General features: G+C 35.5%; 1 protein-coding gene across 1 annotated transcript in view; it reads right to left on the minus strand.

Moving 5' to 3' along the window:
* Positions 1–1,319: 1,319 nt before the first annotated feature.
* Positions 1,320–22,630, minus strand: part of EMC2 (ER membrane protein complex subunit 2) — a 74,149-nt gene continuing 52,838 nt past the window's right edge. Inside the window, exons 10-11 of the mRNA XM_072603279.1 lie at positions 20,200–20,304; positions 1,320–1,703 (exon numbers count right to left, since the gene is read on the minus strand). Of these exons, the coding sequence (XP_072459380.1) occupies positions 1,617–1,703; positions 20,200–20,304 (192 nt within the window). The 3' untranslated portion in view covers positions 1,320–1,616. The remainder of the gene's footprint in view (positions 1,704–20,199; positions 20,305–22,630) is intronic.

Genomic DNA, 22,630 nt, shown 5'->3' on the forward strand with positions numbered 1-22,630 from the left:
ACATTTTCAAAGGTCTCATGATGCAAAATGCCATCCACATCCAGAGAAAGAACTATGGAGTCAGAACACAGAATGAAGCTGACTATTTTCTCTTTTGTTATGTTTTGTTTTCCTCCCATTGGGTTTCTCCCATTCATTTTATTCTTCAATGCAACATGACTAATGTGAAAATGTGTTTAAAAAGAATGTATGTGTAGACCCTATATAAGATTGTATGCCATCTTGCGGAGGAAGAGAAAATTTAAAACCTATGAAAGTGATTGTTGAAAACTGAAAACAAATAAGTTGATAAAAAATAGAAAATACATCATTCAATTAACTTTATAGTCTTGCTACCATAATGAATAAATGTCTCTGATATTTATTTGTTATATGACCATGGACAACTCACTTCAGCTCTCTATTTCATTTATAAAAATAAAGATAATAGTAACTGAACTACAGGGTTTTTCTATTAAGACAAATTTTTATTAAGCATTGAAACTTTTTAAGGAAAGAAGACTGGGCACAGATAGCAAGGACTCTTCCAGTGGAAAAGTAATAATGAAGATGAAAGGAATGTTTGAGGAGGCAAGTTCGTGGAGTGGATTTAAGACCTCTAGTGAAGGATTTTGCAAGACCTGCTTTTTCCCTCAAGACTGGAGCAAAGAAAGGCTTGATGCTCTTTATCTCATTACTTATCTTGGATATTAATTCCTTATTAGGCACTTCTGTGCCACAATTCCCAGTTCAGAGCATTCTCCTTGGCTTTTCTGCCAAAAGTAAAATAAGAATCACACAGTTCTACCTTCTCAACAGTATCTGTTACCTTCATTCTCCTTTCTTAGCTTTTTTTCTCTTTTCTCTAAATATGGTTTCAAAGACAAAACAATAAAAAGAACATTTTTCTTTCCTTAATTTCCTCTCTAACCTCAGCTCATTGCTACTTAACATTCACAGAGGTTGCTTTTGTAGCATTCCTCAAAAACATGTCACTGTTTTCATCCAGGGATATTTTCAGATAGTCATCCATAATACAGATTCTGGCTGCACCATGTTAATGATTTCATTACACATTATAATTATTTCTACATAAGCAATATACCACTAAACTTTTATCTTTTTCATGTAGGTCCTAATACAGTTCTTTGCATACCAGAGGCACTAAGAAACACATTTGTATTCAATAATCACAGTGGTAAATCCTATTACCAGCTGATAACTAGAAACGTTAACCTCTGTTTAAATTTATATCTTGTCTTTATTTGAGGTAATTTTAGCTGATAAAGTTAATATGAGAAATAGTTCAGTTTTTATATACAAGTCTGAAATCATCTTGGTTTCATTTAATATGTTTATTTTCTACAACAGATATGGTTTAAAAGTAGTTATTATACAGAGATGATTTGACAAATGATATATAATTGATGGAGTCTTCTTGGATTCCTCTTCCTTAGAAACACCAGTTAGCTTTCTCTATCATCCTTTTTGCTTAGCAGCAAAAAGCATTTTAAAATTTGTACAAATGTCTCATTAATGGGAACTTAGTATAAATAACACTGGGCATATAGCATATAACTCATAAGACCAGTAAGTTTGATTGTGGAATTGTGAAATTAACGTGAGTTTTTAAAACCTTAAGACTGAGTGATCTGCAGTGTTTCCAACATGTCTTCCACTGCCTTAAGAGAGTATTTGGTTTCCTTCTTACTTCGTCCTGCAAACTAAAAAGAAAATGCCATTAAACTCATGTTTAAGATTTACCTGATAGTATACAATGTATTCTAATATAATCTTGTTAAAGGCCATAAATAACAATGTAAATGTCACTTTTTTAAAGGAAAAACGTTATCAGTTCTATTGAGTTCATTATCACCTCTGTGAAGATGACTAGTAAATCATAATGTTTTGTCCTAGCTTCCCCCCAACCCCACCAATCCCAGTCCTATGTCAATAAGACTACTGAATATTTCAAACTAGATACACTGTACACATCTTAAACTCATGGTGTACGTAACAGAGCTCATCTTTCCACCCAAAACTCACTCCTCTTCCAAATTTCTCTATTACTGTTGAGGGTCTCATCATCCACCTAGACACCCAGATTTCACTGTCACTCTTGATTCTTCTGTCATTCTATATAATCAATGTCCAAATTTTGTTTCTCTCTCTACATCTTTCCCATATATTTCTTTCTTTCCACTCACACAGCCATCACCCTGGTTCAAATCTCTCACTTGAACTATTCCAACAGCCTCCTAATTGGTCTTTCTGCTTCAGGTCTCTCTCCATTCCAATCCATCTTCCCACTTAGCAGCCAAAGTGATTTTCCTAAACCACAACTATGACCATGTCATTACTCATCTCAAATTGCAGTGGTTCCTTATTAACCTTTGGGATCAAATACAAACTCTTCTTGATATCTCCAAAATTGTGGGTCCAACTTACCTCTTCAGCCTAATTGCACATTATTCTCCTTGTAGGAGGAGGGGAAAAGGCAACAAACATTTATACAGAGCCTACTATATGCAAGATACTGTGGGAAGTACTTTACAAATATTAACACATTTGATGCTCACAACAACCCTAGGAATTAAGTGCTATCATTATCCCCATTTTATAGTTGCGGAAACTGAGGCAAACAGAGATAAAGTGACTTACCCAGGGTCACAAAGGCCAGGTTTGAACTTGGGTCTCTCTGACTTCCAGTCCCAGTTCCAACTAGCTATCTCAAGTCAGACTAGCCAGTTATTCTAATTACATTGGCCAGCCTTTTAACTGATCCTTATATACAACATTCCATCTGCTATCTCCATGAATGTGTAGTGGCTATTTCTGTGGTCAAGAATGCACTCCCTCGTCATTTCTACTGCTAAGAATGCTTAAGTTTTCTTTAAGTTTTTGCTCAGACATCATCTTCAGCATAAAGATTCTCCTGATCTCCTCATCTGGTAGGAGATTTCCCTTTAAATTTTTTTCTACTTTATATATTCCTTTATAAGTATATGTTTGACCCCAAGCTCCCTTGGGGCAAGGAATTTCACTTTCATCTCTGTATTCCCATAGCATCTTGCACATAGTAGGTATTTAATAAATGCTTGCTGATTGATTGGTAACAGCAGAAACTACTTTAGCAACAGGAATATAAAAATGCATATCACTTGACTTCCAATACAGAACATATGTGGAATTTTAAAGATCATTTTGATAAGGGTTAATATCAGTTTATCAGGTAAAACAAGATTTCATTGAAAATTTGGCTAGCTTCTTAACCTATCATACTTGCTTTTTAAAATTATTCACTTTAGACCTGAAAAATTTTGAAGATGAATTTGAATTTCCATTTCAGTATGAACACCAATTACCTCCTACCACATTTAATCTAAATTTTTTTTTTTACTCCATGAAAATGCTTGGAAAAAGTAAGGCATTCTAATAAATTCAAGCAATTACTACCATAACAATTAAGTGACATGTAATTAACTCAATTTTTTTATACTTGTTGCTTTGTGGCAGCTGTACCATAAAAAATAAAGTGACATATTTCTGCAAAAAAGTCAGGTTTTCCAATGAAAACATACAATGCAATGCATACTCTTGTGTATTATGGTCATGTAAAAGATAAAACCCCAGCTTAATTGCAATTAACTGAAATGAAAGAAATACATATTATCAAATAATATCTTTGCATATTTATAAACAAATTCAATACAATTCCCATAACCAGTGGGTGAGGGTATGCTGCTGACTATACCATGCTAATTTCAAAATGAGTTTTATAACTGGACTGACAATTCCCATCACTCACCAGCCTGATTTAGCACAGATTTATTGGTTAAGGTTGGTGCTTTCTTTCAGGAAAAAGCAACAGAGTTTTAATATACCTGCACTAAAGTTTTCCCTTCTGTTGAAAGTATTGACTGAAATTTGCTATTAGAAACACAATCTTTTCTATAACTAAATGTTACCATCTTACAACACTCAATAAATTTTCAAGTGAATGCTTTTTCTTCAAATACCAATGCTGTCTTAGATACTTAGTTCTTGATTTATGATGTGTTCCTTCTCTCTTGTAATTAATATAATTTAGCAAACTTCTCATAACCTGTTGAAAAAGATTAAGTGATGAAGCATAGCTAACGTCATAGATGCAACAGCTTTAGAAGCTGGTAACCTGTCTATGACCTCTCAAGCTGCACTTAACTTTAGGAACCCCCTACTTCCTAAACCACTAGCTTTCCATTTTTAAATATCATCAGATATAAAGGAAAAAAAAGAGGGTTGGAGGAAGCTTTGGAAATAACACCCAGGGATGGAAAACATCTTATGAAAAATAGGACTCTGGATGTCAAATATAATTTCAACAATGTTTTATTATACAAAGCAGATAACTACATTTAAACTTGTGTTTTTGTAATGTTAAAATAAAATGTCCTAAAGTGTATAAGAAACTTTACTGTTTCTTCTATTACTTTTGTTAATTATCTCTTACAGGGATTTAGGGAGAACAAAGCCTTTTATTGTACCTCTGTACCTCTCCAAGTAAACAAGAATGTTCTAATCAGTTACATTCATGTCCAATTCCTCGGAAAAAGGTTCGATGAAGGGGCAAAAATAAGATACTATGCAGAAAAATTTATTCCAAATAGTTTCTCAACAAAAACAAAAAACCTTTTTGCAAGAACTGATGTTAGAATGCATTATATATCAGTAAGTCTATATTAATGCTAAAGAACACAGTATTTTATTTTGAGGTCCTAAATCAAAATATTAGCTATATTAAGTTGTGACTATTTCTTTGTAATTCAATAAAAATACAATCGAGATTGAAAGTGTTACATTACTGACATCCAACACAATTTAGAACAAACCTCTTTGTGTCAAAACAAATAAAAGGAAATTTCAAACTCTAAATCTATCACTTTACATTTTGCTTGACAAGCAATTATTTTGTCTATTCCAAAATTAGATGGCAATTTAACTGATTAAGCCGGAATACTATTTTTCCCAAAAATCATGATTTAATTTTCTATTTCCCAAATGGTTTGTAACAAAATCACCTCTGCAATCATAAATAACATATGGAATGCCAACACTGAAGAATTTAACAGTGTACCAAAGAAGCATTTATCTGAAAAATTACTGCAAGTAGGATCACATTAAAAGTTTTTGTGAGCATTAATCAAACTTGCCTGCCAGTGCTGAAAATGCTTCAGCCACTGAACATGCTAAACCAATTATCAAGAACAAGAACTAATTGAAGAACAAGAAGTAGTCATAGTGTCTTTCATTATTAAGAGAAAAGGAAAGGAAGCAGTGCTTAAGAATTCACTTTCTAATTTACAACTACGCAGAAACATATTATTAAAAAATAGTTTACTTTATACCAGTGCTGACATAAGTCAAGAAGTTCTCAGAGTCTACTTAAGAATATAGTTTTAACTATTATGCTAGTGATTAAAAATTACTTTCTCTGGTATTCATAAATTGCATAAATTATAATAACTAAAATTCTCATGATAACATCTGTAAAATGGGGATAATACCTAAATGAGGGTTGATCATAAAATTAAGTGCAATGAAAACTTTCAAACATTAAAGAGGTAAACACTAGATGTTATGAGAACTGAATGTGTTTTATTCTAAAATTTTCCTCTTTGCTGATCTAAGAAAAAATGTCAGATTAAAAAATCACACACACACGCACACATACGTATACACGTATCTGTGTATGTAATTTTTTATCTGAAAATATCCATATGAATGTACATATGTATATACAGACTTTTGGAAAACCCTGAATATGTGTGTATGTGTATCTCACTTATGATTTTACTGGTATACAAATACAGTAATGCAAAAAACATTATTCATTTTATAATGATTCAGGATTTATGATGATTTAGGACCTATGCTGGGATAAAAACTATCTTTACACTCCAATTAAAAAAAATTTAATAGACTGATGGTATAAAAATGAGAAGTAGGACACAACCCCCTTAAGCGAACAAAAATTTTTTAAACACTACTGTAGCAGCTCTCACATGCCCTTAAATTTTTTTTTACATAGACCCTCTTATCTAGAATTGCATTGAGGCAGGCACAATAACTGTATTTTGCATTTATATAGCCTTTAGGGTTTATAAGGCAATGATTTCTTCACAAGGCTGTCAGAAAGTATCCTATTATAAGCCCTCATTTTACAGTAGCTAAAGTTTAATAATGATTAATGTGCATAGAACCTCAGTGTCAAATCAGATTTCAAATCCAAGTCTTCAGACTCTTAGGATTTTGAAAATGAGGCTTGCTATCAGTTTCTCCTATGTATCCTTGAGTAAAATAAAAGTGCCTACCCCCACTGAAGTGAAAAATCAAACATAATCATTTTTCACTAATTTCCACTGTCTTCTTGCCATTTATTCTGAATTGTGAGTTTCTACTACTATATTTGTAGTGCATATGATTCAATAGTAAGAATGAAAGCAATTAATTTATATTATGCTTTGAAATACTTAGTAAGCAATCAACATATGTATAAAATTGAAACCATCTAGAATCCCTAACTTGCTAAGAGCTATAGTGTTCTTCATTTGAAGTCTGCCACAACCACCTACCCTTCCAGTCTAACTTTATTTTATACTCTGCCCCACAATAACATATTCTCCATTCCAGTCAAACCAGCTTGCTATTCCTAGCACGTTCCCTGTATCTGATGATGTGCTCTAACCTCTGCCTCTTAAAAACTAAAAAAAAAAAAAAAAAAAAGCAAAGCAGCATAGTCACCTACTATATATCTTTCCTGATCTTCCCAGTTATAAGTGCTTCATCTTTCCTGAACTTACTTTGCATAACAGTATACATACTTTGTATTGATTGATCCCATATGAAACTCCCTTACGAGATTTTTTTCTTTTTTGTACCACCAGTGTGTAGCACAATAACTAAAACACAGCAGTATATAAATACTTATTGAATTAAATTTACCTGAAGAAAACCCTTCTTATCATCCAAGTGCTCCTTTCAAACATTCAATACTCTACAGAACACAACACTTCATGAGCCTTCTCCACATAACAGGGGCTATTTCTCTTTCATCTTGAGGTCTTCCTTCTCCTACGAACTATGGATTCAGTCTTCAGACTTCTGTTCTCACCCGTTTCTAATAACTTCCAATTATTACTCTATGGTCACCTTTCCAAAAACTCTACCAAAAGCTACAAGCTATAAAGTCCTTTTTCCCCTCAATACATATCAGCTAGATGCTAGGGAAAAAAAAAGGATCAAATTAATTCACACAAAATTTTGATTGAGCCTCATACCATTCAATACTCCCAAGAGTTTAGAGGGTTAACTCAAAAGAACCTTTAAATCTGTAGAATTTTAGGCAATGTTGCTGAAAAATACTTGGTCAAAAAACCTTCCTTTGGGTACTTCTAGTCAGCTCCCAACTACCACTACTATTATATGTTAATGCTGCTCAGAGGAAGAACTGACATTTCTCCACTTTCTTGACTGCCTAGAACCAAGTTAATCTTTGTTTCTTAATTTAGTGTGTGGGGGAAGAATGGGGGGGAATATGCCAACTATATCCTCCAATGTCCTAGTCTTTGAGGAAAACGTAAGCCTTCTTGTTAATGTCAACCAGCATTCTTGTGGTCTTGATCCTAATTCCCATGTCTGCACTTCTGACTTTCCCTCCCCCCCATCCTTCTTTGCAAATATTCAATCTCTCTTTAGTCACTGGCTTCCTCCCGCTACTATCTCCAAACATGCCCAAACTTTTCACATCCTTTGAAAACCTTCAACTGACGCTGCTAGCTTTTCAAACCACTATCTTACACCTTTCCTTTCTCAAACCTGAACTCCTAAAAAGAGTCACATACATTCGCTGCCTCTACTTCCTTCCTTTCCACTCACTTCTCAACCTCTAGGAATCTGTCTTCTGACCACATGCTCTTGTCTAAAATTATTCACTCCAAGGTTACTAAAGATCTCAACTACTAACCAGGGGTGGGGAAACTTTGCCCTAGGTTACAGGTGGTCGTCTAGTTCCTTAGGTGAGGCCTTTTCACTGAGTTCATGTTTTACAGAACAAATCTTTTTATTAAGGTGATTTGTTCTGTGAAGCCTGTCAAGGGGCCACATTTGAGGACCTAGAGGGTCACATGTAGCCTTGAGGCCATAGGTTCCCCACTTCATATTACAATTACATTTAAGATATTAAAAGAATGGAATCCAAGGCAACACTATTTTGAACTTGAAGAAAATGCACCACTGACAGAAAGGAAGAAGCTTCAAAGGAGTGCCCTAACTGTAGGGAGAGAACTGTTGAACATGAAGAAAAGACGGAGGCAACCACAAAGACTTCACTCAGGTGAACAAAATTTTGTATTGTAGACAAATAAAGTTTATAGTAAAGTCAGTCTAGTATGTATTTAGACTACCTACATCACGGAGGTGTTGTGATGGAAGTACTCTGTAAATGGTAAAGCACTTTCCAGTGTGAGATTATTTGTATGCATGTACAAACTCTATAACTAAAGTCTTTTTTTTTTTCAATCCTTGTTCTCCTTGACCTCTCTGCAGCACTTAATATTTGACCATCCCCTGCCTCCTGGATACTTTCTCTTTCCTGGGTGGTGACTCTGTTCTCTCCTTCTAATTCTACTTTATTAGATCTTCACACAGGCATTGGCGTACCTGAGGGCTCTATCCTAGGCCTTCTTTTCTTTATCTAAAGTCTCTCTTTGATCTCATTCGTTTCTATTGGCTCAATTACCTCCAAGAACTCACAGATCAATGCATTTTCCCACTCATCTCTCTTAATCTCTGGTACTATTTCATCAACTGTGTGCTGGACATCTCCACCTAATTCTTCCATGGCCATCTCAAATTTGACATGTCTAAAATGAAATGCATTACTCTCCTCCTGAAACCCAATGCTCTTTCTAATGTCCTTATTTCTATTAAGGAAATTATTGGTTTATAATCTTGGAGGCATCTGCTTGACTTTTCTCTTACTCCCTTCTCCATATCCAATCAGAAGCTAAGGTCTTATCAATTTTACTTCAACATATCCATCCTTCCTCTTGATTCGCACCACAATCAATGTTTCTAGATTAATTTCACATTACTCACCCCCATTCACTCTATATTCTAGTCAACTGGACTTACTTTCTGTCCCCTGTACATGATGTTATTCCACTTTCAACCTCCATGACTGCACAGGTTGCACCCCCCCCAACTCCCCATAGTACTGGAATGCTCTATGTTTTCATCTCCTCTTGAAATCCCTAACTACATAGAAAGATTGGCTCAAATATCACTTTTTACACAGATCTCACCGACCCCTCCACTCTTCCCTAGTAGATACTCCTCCACTTCTGAGAAAATTAATAACTTTATACTTACTTTGTATTGAATTATCTGGTTGTTTCTTGTTTATCGCCACTAAAATATAAGCTACTTGTGTATAGACCATTTTGATTTTTCACTTTGTAACCCCAGTACTTAGTCCAGAAGAAGCACTGAATAAATAAATTCAGGGTGAATGGAATGGAATTTATTTTTTTCTATTTTATGCCAACAGGAAAATAGGCCCCAATACTCCAACACATTATCCAGGAGCTCCTGGAACATCCAGGCCATGAATACCTCATGTTGGACTACACAAAGTCTCAAGTTCTTGTGTTATGGATCTTTCCACAGCCTTTTGGATCTAGTCTAAACTATTGAATCCAAGAGGACCTCCATAACTTCACACCACTTTAAATATCCAACCTCTTCAGCCCACAAAGCACACAGAAGTGATTCTTAGAAAAGCTCTACCTGTTATCAATATACAACTTAATTCAATTCAATATTTAGATCTTAGGGATAAAGAGTTTACAAGCTATTAAAAAAAAGACAGGGAAGGAGGAAAATAAACATGTACAAATGTGCAAATAAGCATTCCACAAGTTAAAAATAACATAATCTCACATTTATATGTTAAGATTTAGTTTTAGGAAACTGCAAAACTTTTTGATGAACCTAAATGTCCTTGTAAAAGCAAATACTTATTTTTCTAATACCCACATTTTATCAGAATTGCTATATGGCAATAAGACATCAAATACAACAATGTCTGAACAGTTTTGAAAAATGATGAAACTGATGGACTACTACTGTGCCATAAGAAATGATAAGCTGGTTGATTTCAGAAAATCATGGAAAGACTTACATGAAATAATTAAGAGTGAAATGAGTAGAACCAAGAAAACGTTTTACACAGACTAGCCAATATTGTCCTAAGAACAACTTTGAACAACTGTCATTTTGAGGATTATAAATATCCAAATTAGCTACAAGAAAGATGCTAGGAAGGAAGATGCTATTCACATCCACAGAAAAAACTGATAAACAGATGTATAATATGACTGACGTGTGTGTGTGTGAGAGAGAAAGTGAGTGAGAGTAAGAGAGAGAGAGATAGAGAGAGAGAGAGAGAGAGAGAGAGAGAGAGAGCAGCCTTCTTTAGATTAGAGTGAGGAGGAAGAAAAAATAATAAAAAATACACAACTGAAAACAGGAAAACTCAACGGAAAGGTAGACAAGTAGTGGAACTTTGAAAACAATATCTAGTATTTATTATGTAATTTTTAAAAAAAAAAAGGAAACAGAAATTCATGGTTTATATTGAATCATCTTTTTACATTGTGCTGCGTACTTGGAAAATTTCTTTTTTGTCTTTTTCTTTTAAATTCCTAAAACAGCAGGAAATGAAAAGGTACATGGGTCAACATGAATTAGCTGAACAACATAACCAATGAGGAACTCTGAAAAACAAGAGTTCTCATGGTTTCAATGATCATCTGATGACTATCAAATCAGTCTCTCAAACTTGGTCTGGACCTATAACAACATTGGTATAAAACTCCTGCTACCAACGCAGACTAGCAACTATTCTGCAATTTATAGTCTTAGTTGAGGAGTGAAGAGATTAAATGACTTGCTTAGCATCACACAACTAGTATTTGATAGAGTGCTTCCTGAATACAGGTCTTCTTGATGCACAGAATCATATCTCTAGAGCTAGAAGAGACCTTATAGACCATTTGGTTCAATCCTCTCATTTTACAGATGAGGAAACTGAGCATCAGTAAAGTTAACTGACATCAGTAAAGTTAAGTGACACAAAGCAATAAGCTGCAAGAGGAGGATGTGAATTCAGGTTTTATGACTCCTGAGTCTAGGTTCTACCCACTGTACCATACTATGAGGTAGCTCTCTATCCACTATATCATAATTCTTTCTTATGAGGTTGTGAAATAGAAGCTGTGCTAACAAAAAAATTCAATAATGAACTGACCACTTATAAAATTAATAAACTCAAAAAGCCTCTGAGCTTAATACTAGCTTCTATCCTGGCTCATTCTGTCAAAATAACTGCTTGTTAGTCTATAGATATCTGTAGGTATTTCAAAAGAAATATGAATATCAAAGGACTAAGAAAGGTCCTTGGAAAAACTGACAATGCTCTTTAATATTTTTCAAACAATGCTTCACTTTAAAATTATGTTGTAAAAAATCAAACCTAATCAGAAATATGTCATTCTGTTACTGCACAATTTCACCAGGAAATAAAAGCCCAGAATTTTCTTTTTGTCCATTTTAAGAATACATAATTACATTTATAAGCTAACCTTAGAAAAGGCAAAGTAAATTTATTTTCATAATTTTTAATTTCCTTTCAAGATAAAGTCTCAACCAAATTTTTTTTTTTCCGTATATGTACTGTGAAAAATGTAGGTCCCCATTTTAAATCAACTGAAATTTTAAGTAACTTTTCCTAGTAACAATTATCTTTAGATAGTGAGAAACTGTGGTACCTGTGTGAGCCTAAGTAAATCACAACAATGCTTTGGGCCTCAGTTTTCCTTTCTATAAAAAGAGGAGATTAAAATTAGAAGATTTCTGAGGACCTTTCTAATTTTTTTCCTTTTTTTTTTTTTAATTTTCCTTAACAGTATTTTATTTTTTCCAAATGCACGTAAAAATAGTTTTCAACATTCACTTTTATAAAATTCTGAGTTTCAAATTTTTTCCCTCCTCTCTCCTCTTCCCAAGATAGCATGCAATATGACAATAAGCTACACATGTACAATCATATTAAACATATTTCCACATTAGTCATGTGGGGAAAGAAGAAGAAAGAAAAAAAGACAGAGAAAATATTGAGCTTCGATCTGCATTCAGACTCCATAGTTCTTTCTCTGGATATGGATAGCATACTTCATCTTGAGTCTTTTGGAACTGTCTCAGAATACTGTATTGCTGAGAAAAACTAAGTCTACCAGAGTTGGTCATCACACAGTGCTGCTGCTTCTGTGTACAACGTTCTCCTGGTTTTGATCGCTTTATTCAGTATCAGTTCATGTGAGTCTTTCTAGGTTTTTCTAGAATCTGCCTGCTTATTATTTCTTTTTTACTTTTTTAAAATTTCATTTATTTAAGTTTTCAACAGTCATTTCCACAAAATTTTGAATTACAAATTTTCTCTCCATCTCTCCCTTCCCCCACCCCAAAACACCAAGCATTCTGATTATCCCTATCACCAATCTGCCCTCCTTTCTAACATCCCTCCCTTCGCTTATCCCCATGTTCTCTTTTGTCCTGTAGGGCAAGATAAATTTCTGTACCTCATTACCTGTATTTATTTCCCAGTTATATGGAAGAACAATACTCAACATTTGTTCCTAAAACTCTGAGTTCCAACTTCTCCTCCTTCCTCCCTCCCCACCTATACCCACTGGGAAGGCAAGCAATTCAATATAGGCCATACATGTGTAGTTTTGCAAATGACTTCCATAATAGTCATGTTGTATAAGACTGACTATATTTCCCTCCATACTATCTTGCCCCCCATTTCTTCTTTCTTTTGATCTTGTCCCTCCCCAAGAGTGCTGACTTCTAATTGCCCCCTCCTCTCATTGCCCTCCCCCCTTCCATCATCCTCCCCACCCTGCTTATCCCCTTCTCCCCTACTTTCCTGTATTGTAAGATAGGTATTCATACTAAACTGAGTGTGCATTTTATTCCTTCCTTGAGCCAAATGTGATGAGAATAAGCTTCACTTTTTCCCTCTCACCTCTCCCCTTTTTCCTTCCATTGAAAAGGCTTTTTCTTCCCTCTTTTATGAGCGATAATTTGCCCCATTCCATTTCTCCCTTTCTCCTCCCAATATATTACTCTCTAACCCCTTAATTTCATTTTTTTAGATATGATTCCATCCTTTTCACCTCACCCCGTGCTTTCTGTCTCTGTGTGTGTGTGTGTGTGTGTGTGTAATCCTTCGAACTATCCCGATGTCGAGAAAAGTTTCAAGAGTTACAAATATTGTCTTTCCATGTAGGAATATAAACAGTTCAACTTTAGTACATCCCTTATGATTTCTCTTTCCTGCTTAGCTTTTCATGCTTCTCTTGATTCTTGTGTTTGAAAGTTGAATTTTCTTTTCAGCTCTGGTCTTTCCATCAGGAATGCTTGAAAGTCCTCTATTTCACTGAAAGACCGTTTTTCCCCCTGAAGTATTATACTCAGTTTTGCTGGGTAGGTGATTCTTGGTTTTAATCCTAGTTCCTTTGACTTCTGGAATATCATATTCCACGCCCTTCTATCCCTTAATGTAGAAGCTGCTAGATCTTGTGTTATCCTGATTATATTTCCACAATACTCAAATTGTTTCTTTCTAGCTGCTTGCAATATTTTCTCTTTGACCTGGGAACTCTGGAATTTGGCTGCAATATTCTTAGGAGTTTTCCTTTTGGGATCTCTTTCAGGAGGGGATCAGTGGATTCTTTCAACGTCCACTTTACCCTCTGGTTCTAGAATATCAGGGCAGTTTTCCTAGATAATTTCATGAAAGATGATGCCTAAGCTCTTGTTTTGATCATGGCTTTCAGGTAGTTCCATAATTTTTAAATTGTCTCTCCTGGATCTATTTTCCAGGTCAGTTGTTTTTCCAATGAGATACTTCACATTATCTTCCATTTTTTCATTCTTTTGGTTTGGTTTTGTGATTTCTTGGTTTCTTATAAAGTCATTAGCGTCCATCTGTTCCATTCTAATTTTTAAAGAACTATTTTCTTCAGTGAACCTCCTTTTCCATTTGGCTAATTCTACTTTTTAAAACATTATTCTCCTCACTGGCTTTTTAACCTCTTTTTCCAATTGAGTTAGCCTATTTTTAAAGGTGTTATCTTCTTCAGCATTTTTTTGGGTCTCCTTTAGCAAGCTATTGACTCACTTTTCATGATTTTCTTGCTTCTCTCTCATTTCTCTTCCCAATTTTTCTTCCGCCTCTCTTACTTGATTTTCAAAATTCCTTCTAAGCTCTTCCATGGCCTGAGACCACTGAATATTTATTTTGGATGTCTGGGATACAGAAGTATTGACTTTTATGTATTTCTCTGATGGTAAGCATTGTTCTTCCTCCTCTCAAAGGACAGAAGAAGATACCTGTTCACCAAGAAAGCCACCTTCTATACTCTTATTTTTTTTTCCCTTTTTTGGGCATTTTCCCAACCAGTTACTTGACTTTTGAGTTCTCTGTCAAGAGTAGTGTATACTCCCAAGCCCTGTAAGATCTCAGTTCCTCCAAGGCGGCACAATCAAGCCTGCACACTGGTCTGGAAGCAACCAGAAAACTTTTGTGCTCAGAATCTGTAAGTATGTCCTCTCCACAACCACCTCACCTCCAGTTCTGCCATGCCAGCACTCAGGGCTGAGGTTCAGATCAGCTGCTCAATTCCCCCAGAAGCTTTACAATGAGACCTCCAACAATGGATGCCGGCTGCTGCCTGCTGTGGGAGCCACTGCCTGCTATGGGAGCCACTGCCACCTGCTGCCAGAGCTATGGGGGCACCCTGCTCCTTTCTTGGCCAGCTGAAAAAGTCCTCTCACTGACCTTTGGCACCTGTGGGTTGAGGGATTTGCACTGCCGCTGGGGATTCTGCCCCCAAAGCTTGCTCAGGTCCTGCTCCTCCCAGCACCATGGCCAGGGCTGGGTTCCGCTCTGCGTCCAGTGCAACAGACCTTTCCTGTCAGCCTTCCAGGCCATCCTGGGCTGGAAGTCTCCTCTACTCCGTCATTCTGTGGCTGCTGCTGCTCTAGAATTTGTTGAGAGTCATTCTTTACAGGTATTTTATGGGCTATGGGGGAAGAGCTAGTGTGTCTTTCTACTTCTCTTTCTACTCCACCATCTTGGCTCCACCCCCAGACCTTTCTAATTTTTAAACCCAAGATGCAGTTCAACGCTCAAGTTTTTTCAAAGAATAGAAGGGTATACAGGCACTACAGGACAACAATATAAATTGGGAATAATTACATAGTTCTCTCGGGGAGATAAGGCCCAGAAGAAGAAAGACTGAGTTAGGATCTGAACACAAATCTAAACTCCAAATATAGCATCCTCTCCACTATTAGAGCAGAAAAATCACTCTTAACTACATTTTCCTTTCTAGATGAGGACAACTGAAACATTTTTAAATGTAGGAAAGAGAAAAGGAAGTTCCAAAGGAAATACCAAGAAGCAGTTCTGAAGGTGTGTAATCTATTATGTTATACTTCCTTTAAAAAGCAAGCTATATGAAATTGTGAATCTCTTTCATATAACATCTTTTGGGAATAGGTTGTATGAATGGAAATTTGCATTTTCAGGCTTTGAAGTTCAGGAAAAAAATTAAATTAAAACAAAACAAAAAATATATAAAATTAAAAAGACGATTTCATTTTGATTAAACTTCAGAGGCAAAATTAATGCTTTTTTGAGGGTGCAGTATGGTATGCTTGGTATTCATGCATATAATAACATACATTATATAATAATAAACACTGACATTTTAAAATTGTGGTTACAATCCTGATGACAAAATTGGTTGGTGGAAAGGGGCCAAGAAGAGGGAGAGAGATGGAATAGTAAATCTACAAATAGAATAGTATCTGCATACTTTGCTTTTAAATTCAAGAAAGGTTATGTGTTAACTACCCATTTTTACTCATTTTTCTTTAAAAAGCAACCTCTTTCACTGGTCAGTACTTCTATTACATAACTTATTTTCAGTTTTCAACATTTACTTCCATGAGATTTAGAAATTCCAAATTTTCTCCCCATTTCTTCCTTCCCCCACCCCAGGACAGCATGCACCCAAACCACTCCTTCCCCCAATCTGCCCTCCCTTCTATCACCTCCCTTATTCCACCCTCTCCCCGCTATTTTCCTATAGGGCAAGACAGATTTCTATAACCCACTGCTTTTATATCTTATTTCCCAGTTGCATGCAAAAAAAAAAATTATTTTAACATTCATTTTTAAAGCTCTGAGTTCCACATTCTCTCCCTTCCTCCCTCCACCCCCACCCCCATTGAGAAATCAAGCAATTTGATAGAGGCTATCCATGTGTAGCCATGCAAAACACTTCCCACAAAAGTGCTTGCTTTGATTACCCTTTCCCATAATCTGCCATCTCTACTATTATCCCTCCTGTTTTGTCTCCTTCCCCCTTGCTTTCCTGCAGGGAAAGATGGATTTCCATACCAAATTGAATGTGTTATTTCCTCCTTAAGCCAAATCCAATGAGAATACGTTTCACTAATTCCTTCTCACCTTCCTCCTCTTCCCCTCCATTGTAAAAGCTCTTTGATGTCTCTTTTATGTGAATGATTTATTACACTCTGCCTCTCCCTTTACCTTTCTCCTAGTATATTCCTCTCAACACTTAATTTTATTTTTTAGGAATTCTCCCTTCATATTCAACACACCTTGTGCCCTTTGTCTATATATCTATAGATATATGTAGATATATGTATGTGTATGTATACATATATACACATACATGTATACAGATATACACACATGTATACACATGTATAATACACACATATATCTATTTATTCCCTCTAACTACCCTAATACTGAGAAAGATCTCATGAATTACAAATATCATCTGTCCATGTAGGAATGTAAAGAGTTCAAATTTAATGAGTCTCTTATGGCTTCTCTTTCCTGTTTTCCTTTTCATGCTCCTCTTGATTCTTGTATTTGAAAGCCAAATTTTTACTCAGTTCTGGTCTTTTCAACAGGAATGTTTGAAAGTCATCTATTTCACTGAACATTCATGTTTTTCCCCCTGAAGTATTATACTCAGTTTTGCTGGACATATGTTTCTTGGTTTTAATTACCTCCTTTGACCTCTGGAAAATCATATTCCAAGCCCTCTGGATCTCTTAGTGTAGAAGCTGCTCTTATATTATCCTGATTGTATTTCCACAATACTTAAATTGTTTCTTTCTGGCTGCTTGTAATATTTTCTCCTTGACTTGAGAACTCTGGAATTTGGCTACAACATTCCTAAGAGTTTTCTTTTTGGGATCTCTTTCAGGAGGTGATCAGTGGATTCTTTCAATGTGTGTTTTACCCTCTGGTTCTAGAATATCAAGGCAGTTTTTCTTGATAATTTCTTGAAAGTTCATGTCTAGGCTCTTGCTTTGATCATGGCTTTCAGGTAGTCCCATAATTTTTAAAGGATAACTCTTGGATCTATTTTCCAAATCAGTGGTTTTTCCAATGAGATATTTCACATTGTCTTCTATTGTTTCATTCTTTTGTTTTGTTTTTTTATAATTTCTTGATTTCTCATAAAGTCATTGACTTCCATTTGCTCTACTCTAATTTTGAAGGAATTATCTTCTTCAGTGAACTTCTGGACCTCCTTTTCCATTTGGCCAATTCTGTTTTTTAAGGCATTCTCCTCACTGGCTTTTTGGAACTCTTATGCCATTTGGGTTAAGTCAGTCTATTTTTAAAGGTGTTATTTTCTTCAGCATTTTTATGGTTTTCCTTTAGCAAGCAGTTGATTTGTTTTTCATGATTTTCTTGCATTGCTCTCACTTCCTCTTCCCAATTTTTCCTCTACTTCTCTTACTTGATTTTCAAAATCCTTTTTTAGCTCTTCCATGGCTGAAGATCAACTCATACTTTTCTTGGAGGCTTTGGATGTAGGAACTGTCTTCTTCTGGCTGTGTGCTTCGATCTTCCTCATCACCAAGGATGTAAGAAAATACTCTTTCACCAAGAAAGAAACCTTCTATAATTTTATTTTTTTCCCATTTGCTCATTTACTGTTCCAAGTTTCAGGAGGTTTGTGCAGCTGTTTTCAGAGATCTCTCTAGAGACCTGTAAATTCTCAGTTCCTCCAAAGTGGTATAATCAAAGTAGAGGTGTTTACTCCTCTCCTGACCTGCACTCTGGTCTTTGAGCAACCACAAGCACTCTTTCCTGCACTGGAAGTGCAAGGAGGATTCCCTCTCCACAGCCACCATCAGTTCCTCTATGCCAGCAATCCTCCTCATCCTAGCACCACCACCTAGGGCTGAAACACAGATAAGTTCCTAGATTTCCCCCGCCATCTATAAGCTAAGAATTCCAGAAGCAGCTGCTGCTGTGGCAATGGGTGCCAATGCCCTGGGACGGGGTCTGCAGCCTGACCACATTCCTCTCACCAACATGACAGAGCTTTCCCACTGACCTTTGAAGCTGTCTTTGGCATTAGTAAGTTGAGAAGTCTGGAAAATGCCACAAATGCCAGGGATTCAGTGCCCTGAGGCCTGCTCTAGACCTGTCTGTGCCAGCACAGATCACAGTGGTCTGAGCCCAGTGAAACAGAGCCTTCCTGTTGGCCTTCCAGGTTGTCTTGGGCTGGAAATCTGTTTCATTCTGTCACTTTGTGGCTTTTGCTGCTCTAAAATTTGTTTAGAGTCATTTTTTTACAGGTATTTTGAGGGGTTTGAAAAAGAGCTCAAGCAGGTCCCTGCTTCTACTCTGCCATCTTGGCTTTGTCCCCCAGCACCTCACCACTTCCCTAATGTACACTGCCACAGACATAATTTCAGGTTGCAAAGGATAGAGGTGTCAAACTCCTAGCAACTCTCAAACCAGATTAAAATGTAACTGGGAAATATTCAACAAAATAAATAAAAAATACAATACAGTACAGATAATGCTAATGTGTAGCTTCCAAGTCAATAAGCAGCTGCCAGAAATCAAAGGGATGCCCATCAATTTAGGAATGGCTGAATAAATTGTGGTAAATGAATATAAAGAAATACTAGTGTGCTATAAGAAATGATGAACAGGAAGACTTCCGAGAGGCCTGGAAAGACTTATATGAACTGATGCTGAGTGAAAGGAGCAGAACCAGGAGAACTTTGTACACAGCAACAACCACAGTGTGCGAGGAATTTTTCTGGTAGACTTCGAACTTCATTGCAATGCAAGGACTCAAAACACTCTCAATGTTTTCTTAAGCAAAATGCCTTCCACATTCAGAGAAAGAACAATGGAATTCGATTGCAGAATGAAGCAGATCATTTTCTTTTGTATTATGTTTTGGTGTGTTCTGTGATTTCTTGCATTCATTTTAATTCTTCTATGCAACCTAACTAAGGTGAAAAAGCATTTAATAGGAATGTATGTGTAGAACCTATATAAAATTGTATGCTGTCTCATGAAGGGAGTAGGGAGGTAGAGGGGAAGGAGAGGGAGACAGGAGAAAAAAACCTAAGATATATGGAAGTGATTGTAGAACACTGAAAATAAATTAAAAAAAAAATAAGCAGCTGCCAGGGATCCATTTCTATTTGAGTTTGATATTATCAATACAAAACATAACCTTAATGACTTAGCTTGAAAGCTATTATGAAGATCAAACTTTTTAAAACAGAGAACCCAGAATCTACTTTTTGAGTGTTTAATTTTACGGTGGCTTTCTGTTGTTGATATTTTAAATTCTGTAAATATACAAAGAAATACAGTACTGAAAAGTTTTATATAAATCAAATCATGTTTTTCTCAGTAATTCAAATTATAGTTTTAGGCAAAGTTTCTCTCTCTTAATTTCTGATAAAACTTCTTCATCTGTTACAAATAATCATCCCCAAATTTATGCATTTGGATATTCCTGTTTGTTTTAAAGTAGGTCATTCACATAACGGGTATAGGAAATTCACACACTGCAAATTTTTGTACACATTAAAAGTCACTCTACTCCTAGAAGCGGCCTCTATTACAAACAATTGATTTTGAAAAGCAAACCCACTTGTTGCATAGTTTACATAGCCTGAACATAAAAAATATATTAATGGAACTAGATGATAATATAAAATCACATTTCATATACTAACCTGATATGCTCTGTTTATTTGACTAGCTGCCCAACCAGCATATTTCATATTGTCTTTTTTCATTTTTGCACTTGCTTTTGGATTTGAAGCAATATGACTTGCAGACTATAAACAGAAAAGAAAATAAGTCACTTAATTTCTTTTTCTAGCCAAGAAAATAATGAAAAATATGAAGTCATGATAACGTGAACTATATCAGTGTAACTAAAAACCACTATGTCTACATAACATATTACATTAGAAAGCAGATACAGCCTATAATTTAAAATGGTATGATCTTTATATAAAGCCTAATGAGTATTTTAAAATGTAATTTTAATTACAGTACTGATATAAAAGAGGAAGGAGGAAATGTAGCTATTTAAAATTATTATCTAGTAACACATAAATAACTAGAAGACCCCCAGCAAACTGAGTGAATCCTACATGGAGGATTAATGGAAATGCACTGAACAAGAATTCTCTAAGAAAACATGGAGTAACTGGGACCTATATTCACACCTATGGGATTAGAAATCTATTTTATACTTAAATATGCATTTCCTATAACTTTTTGTGGTAAAAACCACTAGTTACTTTTTACACCTTGAATAAGCATTTTATTCTTTCAGATCAGAAACAATAATTATTTCTAAAGTATCTGTTACTCTTGCAACCATTAACATCTCTATCATCTGCCATTTTGACATTTCCTTAAAGTTTTTGAGGGCATCCTATAATCTTCATCATCAATTTCAAAAAATCCCTAATTAGTACCGAATTCTCGTTAGGCTATATGATTTCTTTCTACTCCATCTAGAGAGAACTCAATTGCTTCTACTATATCATTACTAAAATAATCTTTCCTCTTCTGCTAAGGTACATTACTGTCTTTTTTCCAAGTTCATGTTTAGTCCTATACGTTAGTTTCAGAATATTAAAGCTGGGACAGACTTCAGAGATTATCTAGTCTCTGGAATTGATTTGTTATTCTCTAGTGCTTTCCCTCAACTATGTATTTAAGCACAAAATTTCTTACCTTTGGAACAGCTTTCCCCTTCTCTCTCTCCAACACCAATGTCATCTTTGCCTTTTGAAATCCTAAATATTCTCCAGGACCAGCTTGAACAGAACTATCCCCAATAAGGCCTTTGCCTAATCTCCTTGGATAGATTTATCTCACTTTCCTCAATCCTCCTATTTCACTTCTGTAACTTTTTCCATGTTTTATTGTACATTACAGTTGGAATTACTGCATATTTACTTCTTTGTCAGTGTATAAGCTCTATTCTCTTCTCTCCTCTCTCCTGCTCTATATTCTCCCCAATCTATACACAGTATTAGGTATTTAACAGTTGTTTAATGCACCTTAAAAAATTATCCCTCGCCTTTAAAATTTGTCCCTCTTCTTTAATCTCTGCTACCAATCAGTGATCACTCTACTTTACCATATCTCTTGCATCTGTACTCTTCTCTCCATACACAGGGCCATCAGACTAAGTTTAGGCCCTCATCATCTCTCACCTAAACTAATGAAATAGCCCAATTACTCTCTTTCCCACTATTCTCTGCCCTTTACAACACTTAATTCTCCATAAAAATGCCAATATTCCTAAAGAACAGGTCTAATCATTTCACTGAACTTAAAAGAATCTTCAGAAGCTTTCTATTTTCCATAAGATAAAATGCAAATTCAGAATCACCAAATTTCAGATTTGCAAGGGAGGTCATTGGTCATCTAGTTTAACACATTACAAAAAAAATGTCACTGTAACATATCAGAAAAGTACTCATTCATCCTCTGATTTAAAACTTCTAGTGAAGGGGAACTCACTAACTCCAGAAGTAGTCCATCACACTTCTAAAGAACTTTTCCTGACCAACTCTCCAAAACATTTATCAATTGCTTCTGGTTGTGTCCTCTAGACAGCCCTTGAAATATCTGAAGATAGCTATTATGTTTCTCCTGAATCATTTCTCTCCTCTGGGATAAACATTCACCAGTTCCTTCAACAAACATTCGTATGGCATGGATTCCAGATCCTTCACCACACTGGTTGGAGTCTACTGAATCTTATCAAGCTTATCAATGTCATTCTGAAACTGTGCAATGTAGAAGTAAATACAATATTATATACAGATATGTTCTAAAGCAGAATATAGCAAGACTATCTCCTTGTTCCGGGAAGCTATACCTCTACTACTGAAATCCCACGTCACCTTAATTTTTCTGACTGCCTTATTATACTGACTTCACATACTCATTTAACCTGCAGTACAAGAAAACTACCATGGTTTTCAGATTATTCTGTCGACTCCAATCTTGTATTTGATTTTTTCAAACCTAAGTTCAAAACATTACATTTGACCCTATTAAAATTCATATTGAAATACATATCATTAGATTCAGTCCAATGCTCTACCCTAATATCTGAATTCTTTCATCCAATGT

This window comes from Notamacropus eugenii, chromosome 4 (genome assembly GCF_028372415.1).
Source record: "Notamacropus eugenii isolate mMacEug1 chromosome 4, mMacEug1.pri_v2, whole genome shotgun sequence".
Lineage (NCBI taxonomy): Eukaryota > Metazoa > Chordata > Mammalia > Diprotodontia > Macropodidae > Notamacropus > Notamacropus eugenii.